The 22,366-nt window shown below is 39.4% G+C and overlaps 1 protein-coding gene across 1 annotated transcript in view; it reads right to left on the bottom strand.

Moving 5' to 3' along the window:
• Positions 1-5,210: 5,210 nt before the first annotated feature.
• The window catches only part of LOC110170370 (uncharacterized), a 186,422-nt gene continuing 169,266 nt past the window's right edge, over positions 5,211-22,366 (bottom strand). The window contains exons 9-12 of the mRNA XM_055151955.1: positions 10,616-10,716; positions 8,522-8,729; positions 7,287-7,758; positions 5,211-6,116 (exon numbers count right to left, since the gene is read on the bottom strand). Coding sequence (XP_055007930.1) covers positions 5,211-6,116; positions 7,287-7,758; positions 8,522-8,729; positions 10,616-10,716 — 1,687 coding nt within the window. The remainder of the gene's footprint in view (positions 6,117-7,286; positions 7,759-8,521; positions 8,730-10,615; positions 10,717-22,366) is intronic.

Genomic DNA, 22,366 nt, shown 5'->3' with positions numbered 1-22,366 from the left:
TCTCCTTGTACGTCTGAAAACATGATCGTTCCGTCTGTCCTCCATTACTGACCTCACATCCCCCATCGGGCTGAATCTGTCCAGACAAGGTGTTCCTTCATCTTAGCCAAACTCGCACACACACATACAAACAAGACTGTCAAGGGGCCAATTTGACAAGGCGCACCCACCTACTCACAACAAGGTGCACAGTGATTTGTATGCACTGCACGGCTCATCTCTCAATTGCTTTCAGTCTGGCTTCTCACTGAAAAACATGACGGAAAAATACAGCTGAGGTCTGATTATCCTGAATTTTGAAGGCTGTGGAAAAGGCAAAGGTTTGGAAATAGATGCTTTTTTTATTCAAATTTACAAAAAAATGTTCAACAGAAATAAATACAGTGCACGCAATTGTGGAGTTGTATTGACATTGTGCAGAAGCAATGAGATCCAGGGAGGGTGCACAACCAATGGGAATGACTGGTAAGAGGTTGAAAGGTCAGGTTAAAGGTTAGAGGTCTGGGAATCTACATAAGAAAGTCTATATAATAACACTCTTAGATAGATATAGGAATAACAGAAAAAGGCTATAACTCACAGATCAGCTTTGACTTTAAAAACATTCTTTTCATCTATGTCATCATGGCATCTTAAAGCAAATTAAACAAACACTTTATAATAACATCACTATTTACAGTCTTAATAAAGCCTAAAGAAAAACTTAATTCAAAATGAACAAATAGTTGCTTAAAGGTCCTATATGATATAAAACGGACTCTCATGAGCTTTAAGCCAAGTTATAATACTGTTACCTCCTCAAAACATACCTGGAGTTGTGTTGTGGTGTTTTGTTTCATTCACACATGTTTGAGCAATCCTTGATTGTAAGTCTGTCTTTGTCTTGAAAACTTCTGCTTCGTCTTGTGATGTCGTGAAGTGGGAGTTTTCAATTTAACAGCTCCTTTTACCTTTACTTCAGTAGAGATTGGCAATTCGGAAGCTGAATTATTCTAGTGAGGGTGTATTGAGTTTAAAAATACAATGAAGCACTTCTTGTATTACCACATAACATCACAAGGTTAAACAGAGTGTTTTCTGTTTGAGAGAAGCACTCTAACTGCCTAACTCTACTTATATGCAGGGTTTGTGTGTTAAATGTGTAAATGAAACAAAACACAACTCCATGTATGTTTATGATGAGGAAACAACATTATAACATAGATCAGAAAATAGCATAATATGGGGCCTTTAAGATTAATTCATGCTTAGTAACTACTAAAGGGTTATAGCAGAGGTCTCCATACTGACATTAGGTTTTTGTTAGCCCACAAAAATCCTTCTTAACTGACAGAATTGGCTATAATCACAGTCAGTACTTTTTACTGTAAATTCAAGTACCTCAATAGCATTGCATTGCAGTTGCATAGTGTCACAAGAGTTTATAAAGGTGTTGTGGCTTAGTCAAATCTATGTTAAGTCTTTATTCATAACATATTAAGACTGTAAAATCCTTGCCCTATAGTTATTATAAAGTGTTAGCAAACAAACAAACAAAATATGCAGGCATTGTAATCTAACTGAAATCTAGATTTTCAAAGCATTGTGGCCAAGACAAAGTTAGAGAAATCTTTTCCTGTCACCTTATAGTGCATCTATTCTCTCAAAAGCAGAAAAGAAAAAGGGGGTTTTCTCTCGGGGGAATGCGGCTTTATCCTATTTAAAACAACTTATTCAGCTAATCAGGCATTTGATTGGACCAATTTTGGGGGCTCAGAAGGGGGAATAATCAGAGAGAGCAGTGCTTCAGTGGGTGAACAGCTTCACACGTCTGATATAAGAGAAATCAGGCGATCCTCAGCTGGATTTGGTCCAATCAGCCAAAAGAGTGCCTCAAAAATACAGCCAGAGGAAAATCTAGAGCCAATCACAACTGGGATTAACTACAAAGAGTCACTTATAGGCTCTGCTAATTGTTATTTTATTTTAGATTATAGTTTAATTATTGGTTCTGTAAGGTGCTTATTTGGAGAGAGGGAATCGAAAAGTTGGCACAGTTCATTTGCATAATATAACTGCTCACACTGCCTTGGCAAAGTATATTCAGTCTATTTCTCTAATTATAAAGATTTGTCCTACACAGTATATGAAATTCACAGTGTTTTCTACATTTACAGCCAGTTTGTGAGTATATTTTGGCACAAATTCCCTTAATCAATGACAAAATAAAAAAAAGAAAAAAAAAACACACACACAAAATAAGGATTGAAACAAAACAGAAAAAGTAACAAAAAATAAATATGCAATTATTACTTGTGTAAATAAATCCAAATTTAAAATGTATTTGTTTTGTGTGTTTCAGTACTGCAGCATAATGTTGTCTGGTGTAGATCAATATGTTTTTGAGAGGTCCATTGGCAGAAGGCCAAAATTCATCATTTCCACTGAGGTTGTGCACCCCTGGTTCACATCTCTGGTTCTTGTGCAGATTTACAAGTACCACAGAGTATTGTACATTGGTCCTAATCCCATCCAGGCGCTGTGGGTGCTGGTCAGTGGCTCAGGTAGAGTGTACTGTGGGTCAGTTGGCCTAGTGCCCCATGTGTACCTCCAGTGTTCACATTAGAAACCATGACAACAAGACATGAACCAAACAGGCAGAGCAGGTCGGTGGCTTTACAGTGAACCAGTGATGGACTATGATGTTTTTGATAAAGCACTCTGAAGAAGCCCACATTCTGTATATAGATAGATTTTGTGGGACAGCATCTTTGATTATAAATTGGGTATTTATATAATTTACTGTATATAATATATGACTTTGTTATGGTATAATCAAATATGCCATTATTTTTTACAGAGACATTGGAATTCCCTCTAATCACAAACTCTATATGTCTAATTTCATAAAGCTCTTTCTCAGTCAGTACAGGTGCACCTCATGAAACAAAAATACTGTTGACAAATACATTTATTTCAGTAGTAGTGTCCTTAAAAGGCTTTTATTTTGTGTATAATATTTCAAGATCAACCTTTGTAATGATTTTAAAGCTTGCAGCCAAAATTCTATATCCCATTAAGAATGTGTAAAAACAGATAAATTAATATTACATAATTATTAAACTGTAATCACTTTGCACAATATTTCCACTGTTATTGATGTGCACCTGTATATTACCAAACCAGGCCAAAGAAGTAGCACTGGTCTTTTACATAAAAACTACATTATTCTGTGTCATATTCAGATAGAGATTGTAGTCCTGTGGGAGCTTCTCCTCACTCTCACCATTGGATGTTGCTCAGATTGGCTCCTCGCTAGGTCAGGCTTGCTCTGAGGCATTCTGTAACTAATATTGTGCAGAGGAAACTTTGGCCAGAGGCCACATGTATAATTGAAAGCTTTGCCTGTCCATCCAAAACGGGAACAAGCCACATCATGTGTAAACAGATCAAGAAGTCTTGCTCTTTATCCATTTCTAATCTACAGTATACGTACACAGTCTCCACAGTGCTGCGTTTGGACATATTTTACACTCATGTACAGGACTGTGCAAAAATCTTAGTCAGGTTAAGAAAAACTATGTAATAACAAATGTACAAAAATACACATTGTAAAAAAAAACTTGGAGCACCTGTAGAACATTGACCTCTGCCAAGGCATAGGACAAAGCAATGCCCCAGACTGCACTCAAGCTCAAGTTTTTTTTAAGTTCATGGTTACCACTGAGCCACAAACAGATCCCCAGATATCAACAGTGATCTACATTCACACAAAATTAAGAATTGAATTCTTGGTCCATGACTAACTATCCTTAAAAAGTAATAAATAAAAAGAGATAAATAAATAAAAGATGCTTTATACATTTAAAGCACCATTTTAATCACCCTTCTAAAACTTTTGCACAGCCCCACATGTGATCACAATAATATGTGACAATATTTACATAGTTTTATTTATACATACAGTCAGACATGTTAACTCTTTTTGTTTAACTGACATCTTAGAAAACAACTATGACATGATTCATTGTCTAATATTGAACATCACACAGTAGAAAAGTGCTTTTTCAACTGAAAACTCTGACCGTTAACATTTGAATGTATTCACATTTTTGGCCAGAATTGATTGCCGTAGCTTCTTTTGTTTTACTGGTTTTAAATGCATGCCGTGAGTCTGCAGAAGAGGAGGAGGACTATGTATAAAAAATAGTAGGGACATCCTTAATAAAAACATTTATAGTCCAATAAAAGTGTTGAATTCTCCATAACATAAATTGAATGTATGTATTTTATCACCGTACAATCAGAGCCAGTTACTTTGTGTGTCTTTGTGAACGCTGAGAAGACCCGGGGGATGGCAAGTGGGGTGAGGCCGGGGATACAGTGGATGATACCCTTAGCGAGCTTAAATTTTTCACAATGTTTCTTTTTTATCCTTGTGGGCTAAAAGGAGGGGGAATCTTTTGCAGTGTTTAAATGATTCATCATATTCATTTGGAATGAAGTAGTGAGCTGAATAATTCACTTTTTCCAGCGCTGCAGATGGAATAAAAAGTAACAGTTTCTGTACAATCGTCTCACTTCTCCCGGGTGCGCCTTTCACAACAGTATATGCCCCCTGTATATATTTATTCCACTGTGGTTCTTCCTGTCATCTCCTGCTTTTGTTAAATGTTTACTCTTACATTTTCCTCTCAAAACTAATGTTCCATCTCAGATATGATCACTCTTTACAAAGTGGTTGTGTCACTTCCTCTCTGCACAGCATAATAGATGCGTGTTTTTTTCATATACATCCATAGTATTCCTTACAGGTTCAGAAACAATGTGCCACGTCTCCCTTCTTGTCTGCCACCGTTACTCATTCCTGTGAGAGTTGAATTAAAATCCAGTCTAGAGATGTTTGGATTGTTTTTCTTTGTCCGAAACATTTAACAAATTATCGTTGTCCCGAGCAGAAGCAGCCTGTGCATTGTCTCAGGATCTGTGCTCAAGCATATCTGCGTTTCAACACTTATTGCTTTAAATTACATCAATCACTCCCTCCCCTGCCCTCTCACTCTCCGGCCTCCTCGGGCTCATTTTTCTCTGTCTCTTTTTATTACTTTGCCTCTTCATCTTTCTCTCCTCTAACTTCTGCTCGCATTATTCTGCCGCGGCCTGCCTTTTCATCATCCCCTGTTCCCTCCTTTCTCCCCTACCCCCTTTGCCCCCCATTTGTTCCATATGTATCAGTCCTTCCCTTCGTGTCCTCCCTCCTTTTTCTCACAATCCTCGTTAGCATTTTCCATACATTTTTCTTTCTCCTCCTTCTCCTTTTCTCTTTCTTTAAAAAGTTGCGCAAGGTTCTCAAACTGCGGACCCCACTCTTCCATGCCGGCCCCCCAGTCGTCCTTGTCTCCGTCTTTGTCTGCGTCACTTTCCAGCGAGCTTAGGGAGCCAGCCCGCGACCCAGTGCCCTCCAAGCCGTACACTTGCACTGAATCATACGGTGGCTGAGAGGGGTCAAAGGTGACTTGGGCGAGGCGCAGGCGGAGGAATTCCCCGACTCGTAAGGCCAAAGACGGACCTCCAGGAGCTCCTCGCACAGCTTCCACACCGGGTGTAGCCCAGGCAGCACCCAGAACTCCAGGATACCCCCCTCGTGGCAAAGGCAAAAGCTGAGGGCTCATATCTCTTCTTCCAACCACATACCCCCCTATCCCAACACGGTCACGCCAGTCTCCGATAAAGCCTTCCGGAAATCCAGTTGGCGTTCCACTAAGAGAGATCCCACCTTCTCGGTCTCCTCTCCCCACTACGAAGCTACTCCCCATCTCCAGTCCGCCCCTTCCCAGTGTCCCTGGATAGTCCCTCTGCCCTGGTCCTTCTCTCTCTCCTGTTGTCCCACCTCCTGCTTCTGTCTCACCCTGGATGGACCCCGAGCGTTTTGGGGACATCCCGGCTCGTGAGGCTCTTCGTCCGGCCAGTGGGAGTGTTGCAGAGTCGCAAACCCAGCCGCCCGTGGTGCCATGGCATCCCTGTCCCATCATGGAACCAGAGCGTGTCATCACCAGGTTCTGCTCCCGGGGCAAGCTCTCGGACTGCACCTGCGGGGAGGGGAGGTGAGTGGATTCAGAGAGGACTTGGGGATAGATCTGGGAGTGTTAAGTTTGGAGATAAAATGCCATCAGCACATTTTGGAAAGAAGGGGATGTGGTGACAAATGAGACAAACAAGGGAGATGAAGAGAGGCAAATGGAAGATATTAATTCAAGACTAGAATGAGCTAACACTGCACTGTGAGAAGGAAATGGACAGGAAGTGATAAAAAGATAAAATATTTCCAAATTAAACAAAGAAACCTAATAAATAAAATGCAAAATGATAATGAACAGCAGAATATAAATGGCTGTCCAAATCTCCATCTTCTGTCTACATTCAAAATAAATTAATACAGTATTGCAGTAACCATGACAACTATCAATATTAATTAAATGTATATAATGTATTTGCTTTGACTAACAAATGTAATTAAATAATTCATTATCATTTATGCTTTATATGGGCCCCATCTGAATTGACAAGTCAATGTAATATTTGTCCAATTTCAACATCTCTAGCTTTCTTTCCCCACACACAAGGACTGCCATCCATCAAAGCTCCCACTCGCCCTTCACATATGCATTAACTGCTGACACTCATTTCACAAGCCAGGATTGTTTACACAGGTATTATTATAGTAGCCTACCACTTTGTATTATACACATTGTGTAATGTTACCTTTCTCCCCATGTACTTTCATTTTACTATAGGTGTAATACCAAGGGCATTGTCACTTTATCAATGGACCCTGCTACAAAAGAAATAGGAGCTTTCCATAATTTTGTTTTTACTCTAATGTCAATATTTTGCTCTTATTGAATAAACTGAATGAACAACTAGTCTCCCTCAAGAAAAGATAATAAAACATTAACTATTACAAACATTTATAAATACATATAACATAATGACACTACTAAGTTCTAGTTACTATTGTGCAAGAGATGATTGTGTGTCCTAAGGCTGAGACAGTAGCTCGCAGAAGCTGAGCAGCTCACATAAAACTATATAGTATGTGTAATTGCTGCTAAAATGCATTTGCGGGAGGCCAGGACATTTGCTGTCAGCCTTTTAATCGGCCAAGCTTTATAGCAGTGGAGTCAGGGCAGAATTCTGCTTATGTGCACTGTCTCACAAAGGTGTCAGGTGTATGTAACAGCTCTCTGCAGTGGACATAATCATTATATTCTGTGAACTGTCACACTTGAAGCTGGTGCAAATCTTACCCAGTCCATGTCCTGACCGTTGAGTTTGTCCTCACTGGCCTCGGTGCAGTTACTGGCTGTGCCTGTGCCCCCTCCTCTATCATGACTGTCAGATGTCCTCGGGGTACCTCCATCTGAGGTGCTCACCCTGCTCTGTGGCGCTGTTCCCTCTCTGCTCCCAGTGCGACTCCCAATGCTCAGGTCTGTGGGGGCCATGTAAACAGCCCCAGACTCCATGGGCCCCACCATGGCTGCCTGATTCTGAATGACCAGGGAGTGGTCCGGCTGGCCTCCAGGGTAGCGATATCCCAGCTCGGCCAGGCCAGGTTCGAACGCCCCTCCAGGAGTGCGGCGCAGGACCGGGAGAGTGGCACTGCTGTAACAGAGGCGGCCGTAGAGAGGACCCCCAGGGCCGCTGTAGGTCTGCTCCAAACCCTGGTTCTGAGCCCAGCTGTATGTGCGACCCTTCTCCACTGTTCGATGGGCATAACGACTGGAACAAACACACACCCTATTACACTGTGCACAATAGTGCCTCAATAGTGGGTCAAAAACACATGCACATGAAATCATTTTCTGTAAATATCCTAGAGTAGAGCTGGAGGTCCTATAGCAATGGGGTAACAATTGATATTCACTAACATGAAATACTCTTTCACACTAGTGTAAAAAATCTTCACACATTAATTAAAATAAAGCAGTATTGCTGAGAGAAAGGTAAAGTTTATTACAAAACATTGCACAGAATTGCATTAGTAGCATGTGTTGTTGTTGTGTCCACCACCGCAAACAGTGGGAAATAATTTTCCTAAAGCAGTCTTTGTATTTCTCATATGGCTCACATGAATTCATCCAAACTAATTATTAGTCCAAAGGCAAATAATGCTCTTTCAGTGCAACATCAAAGTAAGTGAACACAACACAGTATTGTAGAGGGCCTGAACAAGCCATACCTAACAAACACAACAGTGGTGTTTTGAGTGAAACTTAATCATCACTAGAGAACTAGAGATTCTGACGTTCATTTTGTCTGTTAGAATACTGATATTCATTCACCTTTATACACTGGCTGTAGGTGGGTATAGCTGTCACAGGACTGATGATGTATTTCGTGTTGCTTTTTTATTTATTTATTTTTGCTTTTCAAAAAGAAGCACTTGTCTTTAAGGAAAATGTAAATACACCTTTTTTATGCTCTGTTCTTCATAGATAAAACCATTACCTGAAGCAAAGTGTTCTGGGCACAGAAAACTCACATATTCCTGCTGTCCAGCGTGCGATAACCTCTAGTACGTGAGCTGTGGGGGGCGCTCTGGAGCGCAGCTATGTCAAAGGCTGCAGTATCGGCCTCTCCTCCGCCCTCGTCATCATAGGTGATAATGTTCTCCCTCACATCGTCCTCTTCCAGAGGAGACAGCGAGTCACGCTTCTGACGCCGCAGCGATAATGACAGGGCGCTCACGGCTGGGGACGGGTGACAGAAAAAACACGACAGGCAGCCATGGAAGAGAAATTGGAAAAAGAATGATGAACAAGGGAGAAGGGGCACAAGTCGCAGGGGAAATAAGAGGAAGGAAGGTTTTGGAAGAGTGAGGAGGCAAGAGAGCAAGGGAGCACATTCAGGAAAGGAGGTGAGACAAAACGAATAGTGACGAGGCCCTGGGTTAGGGCTGGTATATCATATCAGCAGCTTGCATGCCGCCGCTTGGTAATTGACTTTGAGCTGCAGCCAGGCAAATGGACCTTTTATTCTCTCATGACTCTGCATGGCTCTCCCCAGGCCCCAGAGCACACCACGTTTGACCTGGGGCAGGGGTAGACTAACCAATCTCTTTGACAAACGGCCTTTGATTTAATTCATCTGAAGTATGGATGACTGGCATGTTCATGTTTTTCAACAAGGGTTGATTTCAAATTATGTTCACAGGTGTCAATGGTGGTATCCAAACTCAATCAATCAATCAAAGTGAAATTTTGGAAATGGTGCACTTAAAAATAATGGCCATATCCTTTTGATTGAAGGATAGGTAGTAGTAATTAATTACCATAAGAGCTAATACCATAAAATTAAATAATCTGAATACAAACTATTTCAGCTGGACATAATCAAATAAAAAAGATAAATATATTATATTATTAATCTTTGTTAAAAGTATATAAAAGTCAAAGTTAGAAGCTATAAGTTTTTAATTACGGTGATGGAAACCGCGTGAGTAGAAAAGAAGTGCTGATTGTCCAAACACACATTTCCGGTTGCAGATAACGCCCTTGTCACTTGAGAACTCATTTTCTAACTCCAGCAGAAGTCACTCGGCGTGATCACCTTCACGCCATGTTGCGCTTCTTCCTTGATTGAACTAGTCTCCTCTGGAATGATAATGCCCTATCACCGAGGCATGAGTAGTGATCCACCAGACTGAATGGAAATGACAATGATGCTGGCCGCATGCCAGAGCCTTCTCAGCACCTGCACATTATCCAATTGAGCTCTGAGGATTTGTGCACAGGTAGCACTGACATTTTATTATGCCCTATCCTAAACCACGGGGCCCAACACTCAGGCAGGATTGTTATTTTAGCTGTGATTAGCTCTGACCTTGGCAGAGGAGAGCACTGGGCGCAATATGAAAAAGGCCGCTACCACAGAACTGTGACTAAGGGCAATATTTACGCTGCTGCCTCCTTTATTTCCATATGCAGATGAAGCTACCAGATACGGAGACTGCAGGAGGTCACGTTTCGGTTCAATTTTCGGATACCGAGAGTAGTGGAGGACAAGACCCAACTCCAAAACCTATGTCATTTTTGTCAGCGATGCTTTTTATTTATGTGCAGTGAGTGTAGCATATAAACTGTACTAAATACTCAGTAAGCAAATACTCTTGTTTATACATGACCAAATATTTCATATAGAAATAGCATGAGATCTAGAAATAACCAAATGGCTAAAGAGAAGAGACACTAGCCAGTGTAGATTATATAAGGCAGAACAATCACAATAAAAATACATGTGTCTACATTTCTCTATAATAAGGCAACAATTATCATAAATGAGTAGAGATGCGATGTTAAATAACTTTTGAAACCCTGCATTTAGTTGTAAGTATTTACACTGCGCTACAAGAGTATTATAATCTATATCAAAATTATGCAAAGCTTTTCTGCTCCTTGCAGCAAAAAAACTCCAGCTATAATAATCCTAGTTAAATCTTTTTCCCTAAATGTAACTTTAGACGTTTTTAGCGTATTGCTTACCTAGACATCACCATCTGGGCTCATCCACAAGGCGCTAGTGATTGAGACAGTTTTACTCAATCCATTATGAGTATTTTGGCCAGAAAAAACAATACTTGGTTGCAGGCGGGCCAGGGTGGCCGAGCCCAGGTGGATAGGCTGAGTGCTGATGGATCGGCGTAAGGCCAGAACAATAGCGAAGACACTCTCGTCAGTACTTAGCCACAGATCACCGCCCTCTTAGTGCGTTTTCGTAGGTATTCCACGTGTCCCTCGGCTCGTTCGGAGAGTACGATCCCATTATTCTTACAGGCGAGGCACAACACGAGACACTGTGACCGTTGCGTCAAGTGCTAGGTTGAGGCCTGATGGAACTGCTACAACCGAGCCAAACAAATGGTAGAGCGGACTAAGGGAAACATCAACTTATCGATATATACAGCAATTGCCCTGAGACGCAGAGCGCACATAGGAACAAGAGCAGCCAAAAACATTGGCGTGTACTGTACACCCTGAAGTTGACTATGCACCACGCCTTATCACTATAGACAAGACACCTGTGCATGGGATCACTGAGTCAACTAGTCACAAAGAGAATTATCAAAACGCATATAATGATTTTTTAATGAATTGACCACAACAGTATAGTTACAATACAAAGCAAGGAGATGGCACCTTCTAAAAGACTCATTTCAACTACGATCCAAAGGGAAAAAAAGTATTTTTAACGACAAAACCCAAAAGACGGGATTGAGCTCAACTGCTAAATCATTAAATTAAACAACCTTTCAGAAGAAATGAAAGTTTTCACACTACTAAATACTTTGTAACAGCAACACACTCAGTCACAGTATCTAAGTCACAGGTCGCGCTGTGTTGTGGTACTAGGAGCTCTAGCTGTAAGGAGAAAATTGACACAACAGGCAGCATGCAGGGGGACTACTAGAATGCTGAGTTCAAACAGAAACAGAGTGAGCGGACTTTTAAATGTTTTAATAGAGAGACAAATACAATCAACACCCACCATGCTGGAGGAGCCTCATATGAAAACGTTTTCTATAATGAACTCTTTCACTGTAATCGCAAAAAATACAATAAGCTGATGGATGGAGTGCGTATAAAACTGAGTTGTTGAGTGCAAACGGCCTACAGCGATAACAAATTCCTTCCTGTTGGTGTGGCATCTGATGGCTATTACAAACTTCTATCACAAGACGAGGCGTCTTAACTGAAGTCTTGCGTGCGAAAAAACAAGCGATTTGAATATGCAGTGGCTTCTTCAATGTCCAAAATCATGCATCAAAAATAGCGTGACTTCTTCAAACATCGTTTGCATTAATTTCATGACACGATCATTTGACTCTGTCAACGTATATGAGGTGATATCATTATGAGTTCTCACTTAGTTAGCATATCAGACATGCACAATAACAAATCTAAATGTAAAGATTAGGTGATGTGGTATTAAATAATTTTATCTTATTTTTTTTATTAATAATATATATCACTAAATTATATAAAAAATCAAGTCAACTTTATATGAAACGTTTTGACTCATAATTAATGAATATGTTGAATCGAACTATCAATATGGCATTATAAAGGGTCTCACATTTCCTAGATCCAGATGACAAGATGATGAGTACGAGTGTCACATAAGAGTAATAGTGCGAGAGAGATATCGTGTTGCTCAGGGCAATGTACTTTTACTAGTTAATATCAATTAACTTCGAGTATATATCACAACAATAGTGTAGACACATATTTATTCGGGATAGATTAGTCATCTCGCTAATTTTGTGATGACTGACTGTACTGCTAGACTTAGACAGTTATTCCTTTAGTCTTATGTCATATTATCTCAAGAGATAGTATTATATTATGACGGTAATTGTATTTTTAGTGACATAAATGTGCATTTTGGTGTGTAATTGAGGCTGAGTCACAATAGTTGTCACCAGCGACCTTTTAATTCATCTTCGATTATTAAATCAATTAGGCACTGCCACTTTGGAAATGATGCGAGAGATGTTATTTAATAAAGTGTTTATTTACGAGCATATATTAGCTCTAACCTTGCAACTTATTGGACTATCCTAAAGAAATATAGACATATTTGAGTTTATCAACCTAGTATATAACTAAGCGTAAAATACGACACATCAATGTCGAAATATTATTGTATCAAATCGCATATGTATATTCGTATATAAAGCGGTGATTTGTAGATCGCAAAATGCCTGACACATTATTCTGCATGAGTCTTCGCATATGGTAAATAGAAGCGGAATATTTATTTTGTGAGAACATCTAGTTATTTCGTGTAAATTACGAGGGAAAACGATCTTTACATTATATAATCAGGCCGATACCACACATCCTTGTTATTACACTTAGAGGAAGAATGAGAGACTTTCAGTTTTATTCATGCTGACGTGTCGTGTTTTGTATATTAAAATGAATTTTGTTCTTAGACTGAAGAGTCAAGTGTTTCAATGCTCTCATACCGTGCTATATAATAGATCCAGAGTGCTATCCGAAAATAATATCCCTCATTTTGACAAGAACTAATCTTCACAGGTTAACATCCACAAATAATAAAGATGCTCCATATAATATGTCCTATTCAAGTATAGCATTTCCTAAACATTAGTGGCTCTTATGGTGGTACTGACCTAACCATAAAAAAATAGTGAGAGAGCGGCGTATAATTAGGGCCAGCATCAGTGGAGTTGTTACTAACTAATTGTTATAAGCACTAAGGATATGTCAATATTCGTGGAGATGACAGTTATAGGATGTAGAGAATGCAGAGAAAACTTTATTCGAGAGCATCACAAGTGCCAATGACACGAAGAAGAGAGGACAATAGACAAAAGCGAGAAGGAGAGTGAGTGTAAAAAAGAAGCATCGAGCCAATATATCTCGAAGAATAGCGAACTGCTCGAGGCACAGTTAAAAAAGGTAGAGTATCAGTGCGAGCGATTATCCAACTTCTAGTACAAGATATAGTATGAGAGCAGATTACAGTGGAGGAAGGACTACTGTTGTCAAAACAGTCAACACACGCACAACTGCAACTTGTAACGTGTTCCAGTGTCCTATCCACAGTTCTGTAAAAAGCCACACACATATGAAACTAAACGTCCGTAATAGCATAGGATAATATGAGATGGTTCCTGTAATAGTATACGGTACTTTAGTGTATTGAGCTATCTGTGAGGAGTGTATAGATAGATAGAGAGAGAGTCACTGAGGCTTATAGGAAGAGAGTAGGAAAACAAGCTGTGTGTTCCATAATATTCGAAGTACACAATCTGCAAAGAAACTACAAATTGATTTAGGGAAACCCAGCTATACAACATCTTTGCTTATGCTGACTTGTTCACTCTATTTTTCCATCTTTTTGAGTGATGAATCATATGTGCGCTGTACGAAAGATGGGTTCGGATTGCCAACTGTAAGCCGCAGCTTCCTTATTTGAGTAAAAGAGTATATCTTCTGACTAATAATCAAAATAGCATTTATATTTAGTCTTTAACACCATCTTTAATTGTTACTATTGTTTATATATTATTGAAGTTTTAAGTGTGTACAATATATGTACCTACTGTGTGCGAGTCAACCAACAACATAGTATCTACACAGTATTAGAACACACAGCGGAATTGGAGTCACCAGAGTAGTTATTACGTGTTAGGACGACAAATGTCAAAGCTATGTCCATACAAGTATTTTTATTTTCGTCGATATTATACTAGCGTTCTGCTGAATTCTGTGTGAGCTTTTCTGAAATATATAAGTACATCACCTTCTACTTATTGTGATGTCTAAGATGATTGATAGATGCGTGGAATGATCTATATCAGGTGACTATGCATGTATCACAGTATACGGCCACAACACGGCGAAATCGTGCACTTAACCGCCTCAAGACCTGCCCATTGGTGCTGTATCGTAAGGCGTGCATTGCACTTCTTATATGATGACGGTTGAACCAGGATTAAAGCGTGCACAGCAAGACAAGTCAGAAAAAAGAGCTTGTGGTGTCTGTCCCTCCACTGGTGAGACCAAACGTGCGTCTGTCTCCTCTAACAAAATTATATTATTTTCGTCAGTTTAGGACCAAACACTCCATATACAAGGAAAGAAAAACTTCTTTGCTTAATACACAATAGCACAGTGACGCAATTATAGATTTGTGTAAATTCTTCATTCTACAGAATCTAAAATGAGTAGAGTCGATGTCAATGATGGCTGTGACCATCATTTCTCATTTGCATTGGTTATGTTGAGTGACACCAATACCACGTAGCACTTCTCCATTCAACATGAGCGTCATCACCATATATGTATCTGATGTATATGACCAGAGTATATCTGCAAGTCAAGTTATATGAGGCACGTCTTCTTGAGGAATAGCGGACTTCACACTGACTTTAAATCACCATTGGAAGCAATATTACAAAGATGCTTTTGCCAATACTGTGAGCAAATGGTTAGTCAGATCTATTCTAGTCTGAATGTATATATGCTATCCAACAAAGAAGCTTACTTATTTCACACCAATTATACAAAAGTGCACATGGTTCCATAGAGAGAGCTTTTAAGATAACTACCTCGCTCAAACAAAATATCTTATAGTCCAGTAAAAAAATCAGACTCGTTCGAAGCACCTATCAGAGATTCTTCATTAGTTCTATGCTATGGATCAAAAAAGTAATTTATCTTATGAGCTCCCTACTAGAAGTGAAGGCTATAGTCAAGAACTGGATACTAGAACTGTGGATTATGACGTGGGAACCCCAACTACCGTTGTTTATGATCTGGACATGGTTGAATACAACTAACGCACACTGCTCACCGCGCGTTAGAGAGTCTCCCTCATGCTATCTTACCTCTTCAAGACATTTACCCTCTGAGAACCTTAACATACAAACAACAGATATTTTATATACCGAATGTGAGTTGATTGTGAGTTGTGGTTAGTGAGCGCACGACAGTATAGGCCTGATGATGGTACTCACTGCGACTGCACACTATGAAGCTCTCCGAACTCTCAATCTGTAGACAAACTTATTCATCTAGTGACCAAGCCTCTATTGCCATTACTAGATCCAAGGCGATGCGCGCAATCAACTTAATATATCAAAGTCACGGGTTCCTCATTTCCTCCATCAGTGCGGACACAACAAGAGAAGCAACTGTTCAGAACATGGATTCTAAACACAATATAACCACTCATTCGATACAACGCAACAACCAATTTCAAATTTCCAAACTCTGAAGTAAGTTTATGAGCTAGACGAGGTATCAGAGCGAAAGCAGACGAGCGAGCAGTGGATTCAAAGCCTGAAAGGAATCAACTTACATGAGTAATTCTATTAAAAATCACTTACTAAAAGATCGCATTAGCCATACGTACAGACTAACAACTCTTCAAAAGACAAGGCTGTGACTCAGATTAAGATCAGCAAAAATATGTGTCTAAGAATATAGAAAATAAAAAATATAATATATTAAGCTCATGTTTATGCACAGTCGCTATTTCACTATAAATGAGTGCGAGAAAAAACTAAAATGAGCACAAATTTTTTAATGAGATAGCTGAGCATGCATAAATTAACAGCAGAAATTGGCATCTCACAAAGCTGACCAACCAGAGAGAGTTCTAAAATTGTGAGCATCTAATAAAAAAATAATATTCAATAAGATTACAATATAGCGAGCCATGAGATAAGATCTTGTTCTTTATATACAGAAAAAGAGTGCTGAGAGTTATCTCACACCATCTACTTCAGTGCACACGTGCGTGTGCTTTTTCAGAGATTACTTTTACTGCCATAAGAAGCATAGGATTTCTCACTTAAGCAGATGTCGTATAGTTGCAATGAGCTCAGTCGAACACGGCACTTCTGCAGATAATTATTCAGTATGCTAATTTCATCACTGGTGTGTTACATATGATCACTGTTTGTGCTATATATCTATATCTTACGAAGCATTCGAACATCTCCAGTGTCTGTCGACCTTTCCATCAGGGTTCGTCCAGTTCTTCCCGTGAATAAGCTTACTCAATGAAGAGATGATACAAACTAGGCTCTACAAAGCAGACAAATACTTCTCTAATAATCGCCATCCGTGTCAAGTCAAAGACACAGCTAGCGAGACCAACAGCGAGTCAATCTGGAGAAAGAAACCACTTAGTCACAAAATTATTTAGAACAGAACAGAGAGTGAGGCTAAAGATTTGACTCAATAGATCATTGCATGCTACTGAGAGGTCTCCACATGCGATCTAATGAATATGAGGAGTGGATAAACAATTATGGGAGAGTGCACACGAGTAATGTTACTTTATGAATTGAAATTCACTTATAACGAAGTTAATTACGCATATTACGAGAGCGACACAAGTAAGAGAATCAGTGAGCGCGTCTCTCGTGCACTTAGAGCCATGTCTCTAATAACAAGTTTCTCGTATAAAACACAAATAAGATGGCATGTAAAGCAAGGTCAAAGAACAGAGATGAGCTGAGAAAAGAGGTGAGGATTGTGATGTATTTTGTGATGGACTGGCGCAATTTGAGATGTGGAGTCGTGGTCATGTAGATAGACCGATGGTTACTAAGAGCTCAAAAAGTGAGAGGCGATACGCAGGATAGTCTCACACCTCTATATTACGTTAGTTGAGTATGTATGCTCATTGTACGTCGTAAGAATATACTGTTGCCGTTGCACGTATCTCTCTATCCTGCCATCTAGTGCTAACATGCAAGTCTCGACGGAGACGCCACTTGTGATAATGCTAGCATGAATCAAGTGAGAAATGTTTTCCATAGTGGCTATTTCGAACTCTCAAAGGAAGAGATATAGAAGCAAGAACCATGAGCTCATAAATAACTAGGCGATCCAGATTTAAATAATTACAGATGCTCATTTTAATAATAGCAGTTCCTGCTATAATTTGGTGGGTGGTGTGTGCGATAGATTGTGATAATATCATCATAATCACATGAGAGATAGCAATACTAAGACAGAATAAAATCTGAGGTGATTCAGTTAGCTCACCTTGTCGTGTGATTTCGATTAGTAGTATGAAGAGAGGCAGTATGATTCTGCTTTGTCTTGAAATGTTCTGTTAGTAGTAGTAGTATTAGCAGCAGTAGAAGTCGCTAGTAGTAGTAGTAGCAGTAGTAGTTGGTAGTAGTAATCTAGCAGTAATGAAGTTAGTTATAGAGTAGTAGTAGTAGTAGTAGTAGCAGCCAGTAGAACGTTGCAGTAGTAGTAGTAGTAGTAGTAGAGTAGGTAGTAGTAGCACCAGTAGAAGTCACAGCAGCAGTAGTTAGGTACTAGTAGTAGTAGTAGTAGAAGTAGTAAAGTTAGTAGTAGAAGTAGAAGTAGAAGTAGTAGTAGTAGTAGAAAGCTAGTAGAAGTAGTAGTAGAGTAGTAGTAGATAGTAGTAGTAGTAGTAGTAGTAGTAGTAGTAAGTAGTAGTAGTGTAAGTAGTTAGTAGTATAGTAAGTGTAGTAGTAGATTGTAGTAGTATATAGTGTAGTAGTAGTAGTAAGTAGAAAGTACTACCAACAACTTCTACAACAAGTAAAAGTCAGTACAAGTAGTAGTAGTAGTAGTATATTAGTAGTCGTTGCCAGTAGTAGCACTGACTAAGTAGTGAGTAGTAGCATCTATACAGAAACTTTGATAAGAAGTAAACGGCGAGCTCGATTCAACACGTCACTTCAAGACCAGAGGGTAGCCACTTCAAAAATTCCTCTAAAGTACACACTTGTGTTGTGTCTCTGGGCAGAGACCCTTCACTCCATTGCCCACTGCCAGTCCAGACATGGCTCGTGCGATCCATCTGTACAAACTCACTCACCAACTTTTCTCAAAATATAATCCTTTTTGTAGTGCTTGCACATTTTCTGCAGAATAGTCAGAATCCTCTTTCAGAAACCACTACTAGAACATTAGGTTTCTAGGTTAGAGGTTCACATTTACTTATTTACCAAAATACTCATTATTCTGGCTTTGCTCTACTAGCACTTATCTTCTGATATACTTGTTGTACTTGTGTGTTCACCGAGCATCCTCTTGTTATGCAGGTTGGATGGGGTCACCGTAATTCATCCTCCCTCTGCAGTCTTCAGGCCCATTGAACATACAGCCCAGTGGGAGAGATTGAGTGAGGAGGCCACAGGTAGGAGAGGTCAGGACAAGACAGAAGACGCCCGAATTCCCACATAAGTGTACGGACTCCAAAACACTGGGCAAGAGCACTCGAGCAAGTCCAAGCAAAAACTTACCTCAGATAAACTACCCACAGTGCCCACCGCGGTGACAATTAACATGTTTTAATTCACGTTAAAGGTGCATTATGCAACTTTCTGGTGAATGGGGTTCGTTAAATGTTTTCTCCGTGGCAAGGTGGTATGGTTTTGTCTTGGAAAGTTTCACGGATAGGTGTTAAACATTGTATCATCCATTCATCATCATGGAAGACCAAACTCAGGAGCAATTACAGTCAGATCTATGTGTTTTTAATCTAAACAGACCCCACTTGTAATTGAATAAATGTAAGATACAGACTGTTTAATGTCATACTGTGGAACATTCCAATGATAATTACATACTCCCATAGAAACAGAAAAAATCTACATGTAACTCTAACGAAGAAGAAAAGATTTTTACAGGTTTTAAATGTTAGTGCAATAATGTAAGACCTTGATACATGGATTCTCCATTGAGAGTGGAGCGAGAGAAGCTGATTCATCAAACCATTGTCCACATGGAGTGTACTCAGTTTGTCAGTAATTCAAGCTACTTGTGAAAATTCTCAAAAGAAAACACACGCACTTAAGCGTGCTCCACAACTCTAACAGCATAAGCAAAACTAGTGATTTTTCTTTTCCATCAGTGATATTTATTGTCATGAACAAGGATAAACACCTAGTACATGGAGTAATAATAAATCAAACTAATAACCCTTCCACTAGTGCGAGAAGTGAACACTGGATGGTATAAGAAAATATCTTATATGTATATAAAAGAGCGATAATATATGCTGGATGCCACGTGAAGAACAGACACTCGAGAAGTGAAAAACACAATCAAGTTGTGCTACACTCATATTTTTGCATATTGCACTGAGGTATACAGCGAAACACTGTATGCGTATAGACTAGATGTCGATCCTAGTCGTGGTGGCCGCGAAGTTTTTGAATGAGTATGTTTGCACACATAATCAAGGATATCCAGTGAACTACGAGCAAAAGCTAGAAAGCGTGAATATTGTTTATCACAGGCAAAACGCGTGTTGATCCTTGTTTGTAATGAGAAAAAATATATTAAAATCAATCAAACCTTAGAATTTTCTCACTGGGTAAAAACAGATTCTGAGATTATAATATTATATTATTAAATAAATTGTAATATGTTTATGTAGAAGCAGCATACATGATTTAATAGTGACTATATTAATAACACAAATTGGAATATCAATATAAAGATTCATGTTGATGTCTATGGCCTGTTGACGTATTGATATATAACAATAATACGAACAGAACCACATGAAGTCACACTAATAGCACATATGTATTATTTACCAGAGCAGTGAAAACAAAAACATACCATCTGAAAATTATTGCAGACGAGAGAATATCTGTTTATTCAACCAACCATTACCAACGCTATATCACAAATTATGAGACCTTTGAAGCACAAAAAAGCTGTAAAATTGTATTACACAGTTTTAATTGACCTAATTACCAATAAATGAGTAGTCAGGTTTCGCACTATGAGTCTATGTGTTTACTTTTGTGTATTGTTTACAAGAGTTCAGCTAGCATGTTTTATCCTTGTCTCTATTAAACTGGATGTCTTAAAATCGTGGAGTTAGAGAATTAAACATGTGATATGGAAAGAAACTAAACACACTGCCACTGCAAAATTGAAGAAAAGAAATATGTCACAATAGCAAATAGCTTCTAGCAACACTAGATAATAGACGATCTCTCTCTCGAATCGACATTTATTAGAGACACAAGTAACCGGGGTACAATGGACAAGTATATACAAGTATACTACAGAGCCTCGAGTTCACAACAATTTTGAGATGAGGTCCGATACACCAAGCATATTTAGATCTGACGCCGTGTTAGTGGAAGAATGATACAGGACAAAGAAATACAAGACCCTGCAATAGTAGTAAGGCGTAGACTATGTCGATTCAAGAGATACAAGAAGATGCGTACGAGAAATTAGAGTTATTAGCTATTATCAAGGTTAGACCCAGGACATCCTATTTTAAATGCCTGACTGATTGTTACTTGGTTGAAACATGAGATATAGACTTAATATTAGTAACTGTCATGAAAGAGAGACAAGGTATCATGAGGATCGGACCAAACAATACGACCACAACAGTTAGCACTACATGCAGACATCGGACACAATCTCGAACTCAGAACTGGACATCATCTCCGATAAGTTCCCTAAAGTGCATCTACTCGATTACTAATAGGTATGCAATCACAATTTAGTTCTGCGTTAAATAAGAGCTGCATAGATCAGAGACAGTATGCTCATAGTGTCGACTATAAGCCGAGGAAACAGTGTCTTATATAGTCTGGTGCAAAGGCATTAGGGAAACGTTCACCACATATGAGCTAAATATACAGCGTTGTCGAGCGTTGCTTCGGAGTGTCCCTATTTTGTTTCTCACCACCACGTCCTGGTTCAGCGCTAAGCCACTCCTAAACTTGGAAAAATCAGTCGCGATTAGTGTTCGCCTGCGAGCCAGCAGCTCTAGTATTAATTTAAACAAATCACAAAAGTATGCGTTGTTCCAGCCAAAGCAACAACACAGTTCTAGTATGCTTCTAAAGAACTCACCGACAAAGTGTAGACGAAGGCGAGAGTGGGTGCGAAGAATTGTCCTCTTATATTAGGAACACGAAGTAGAAATGTGTGGTGCACGCTCTAGCTCTGCATAGTTCAATGTAATATCAATCCAATTAGCTTCTGCTAGATGGGTTGTGCCTAAACTGAAGTGTGGATCGTCGAGGTACTTCCAAAGTGAAGAGCCGCTGGGTACTAAGCGACAAATATTAATACACAGAAAGAATCCCTCCTCAAGTTTAGCATTTCGACGACGCAAACACATACTCAAAATAGACCCAAACACGTGCATTGTATTTCGTGCTAACTGTGTCTAGACGAGGCTAAACATCCTTCAGGTCAGTACTAAATACACTAGCTCTAGGGGCTAGATCATACTTACGATCCTGGTCTCTACAATGCCTGATAGCTCTTATATGCAAATAACTTGTCGGTAATATATTAGCAGCTTATCAACCAAATGCGTATACTTAACCGTGGGCTTGACACTGACTATGGACGTCTTATCTAGCTGAGGCACGACCACAACATATATTGATTTCGATTGAGAAGGTTCATCCACAGCGATAGTCAAGTTAATAGCTTCTAATCTAGTCTCCATGGGCACTCGCGAGCAGATTGTGATATATTTTGTAACACTTAGTGTACTTAGCCATTTACACACAACACTACGTGTCTCGTGCACACAGTAGTTAAAACTAAATGCCAAATACGACTTAAAAAGCCCACAGGAATTCTGACCATTCCACGCCACTTAGGGTCATCGCTATGTTCCCATGTTCTCATGGAGCGTTGATTCTGCGCACCGCTGTGAGCTTCATAGCCCAATATTTTAGTTTCCTCACAATTTTCAAGAGTCCTGAACCCCGGCTTATGGACAATTCTCAGTCCAAATACCTAATGTATGTATCTTATTATCGCGACATACAATGCACATGTTCGTAGCGTAAAGAGTTGGATGC

This window comes from Boleophthalmus pectinirostris, unplaced genomic scaffold (genome assembly GCF_026225935.1).
Source record: "Boleophthalmus pectinirostris isolate CB_2022bp ecotype Guang Dong unplaced genomic scaffold, ASM2622593v1 HiC_scaffold_16, whole genome shotgun sequence".
Lineage (NCBI taxonomy): Eukaryota > Metazoa > Chordata > Actinopteri > Gobiiformes > Gobiidae > Boleophthalmus > Boleophthalmus pectinirostris.
This window is presented reverse-complemented; position numbering and strand designations above follow the sequence as displayed.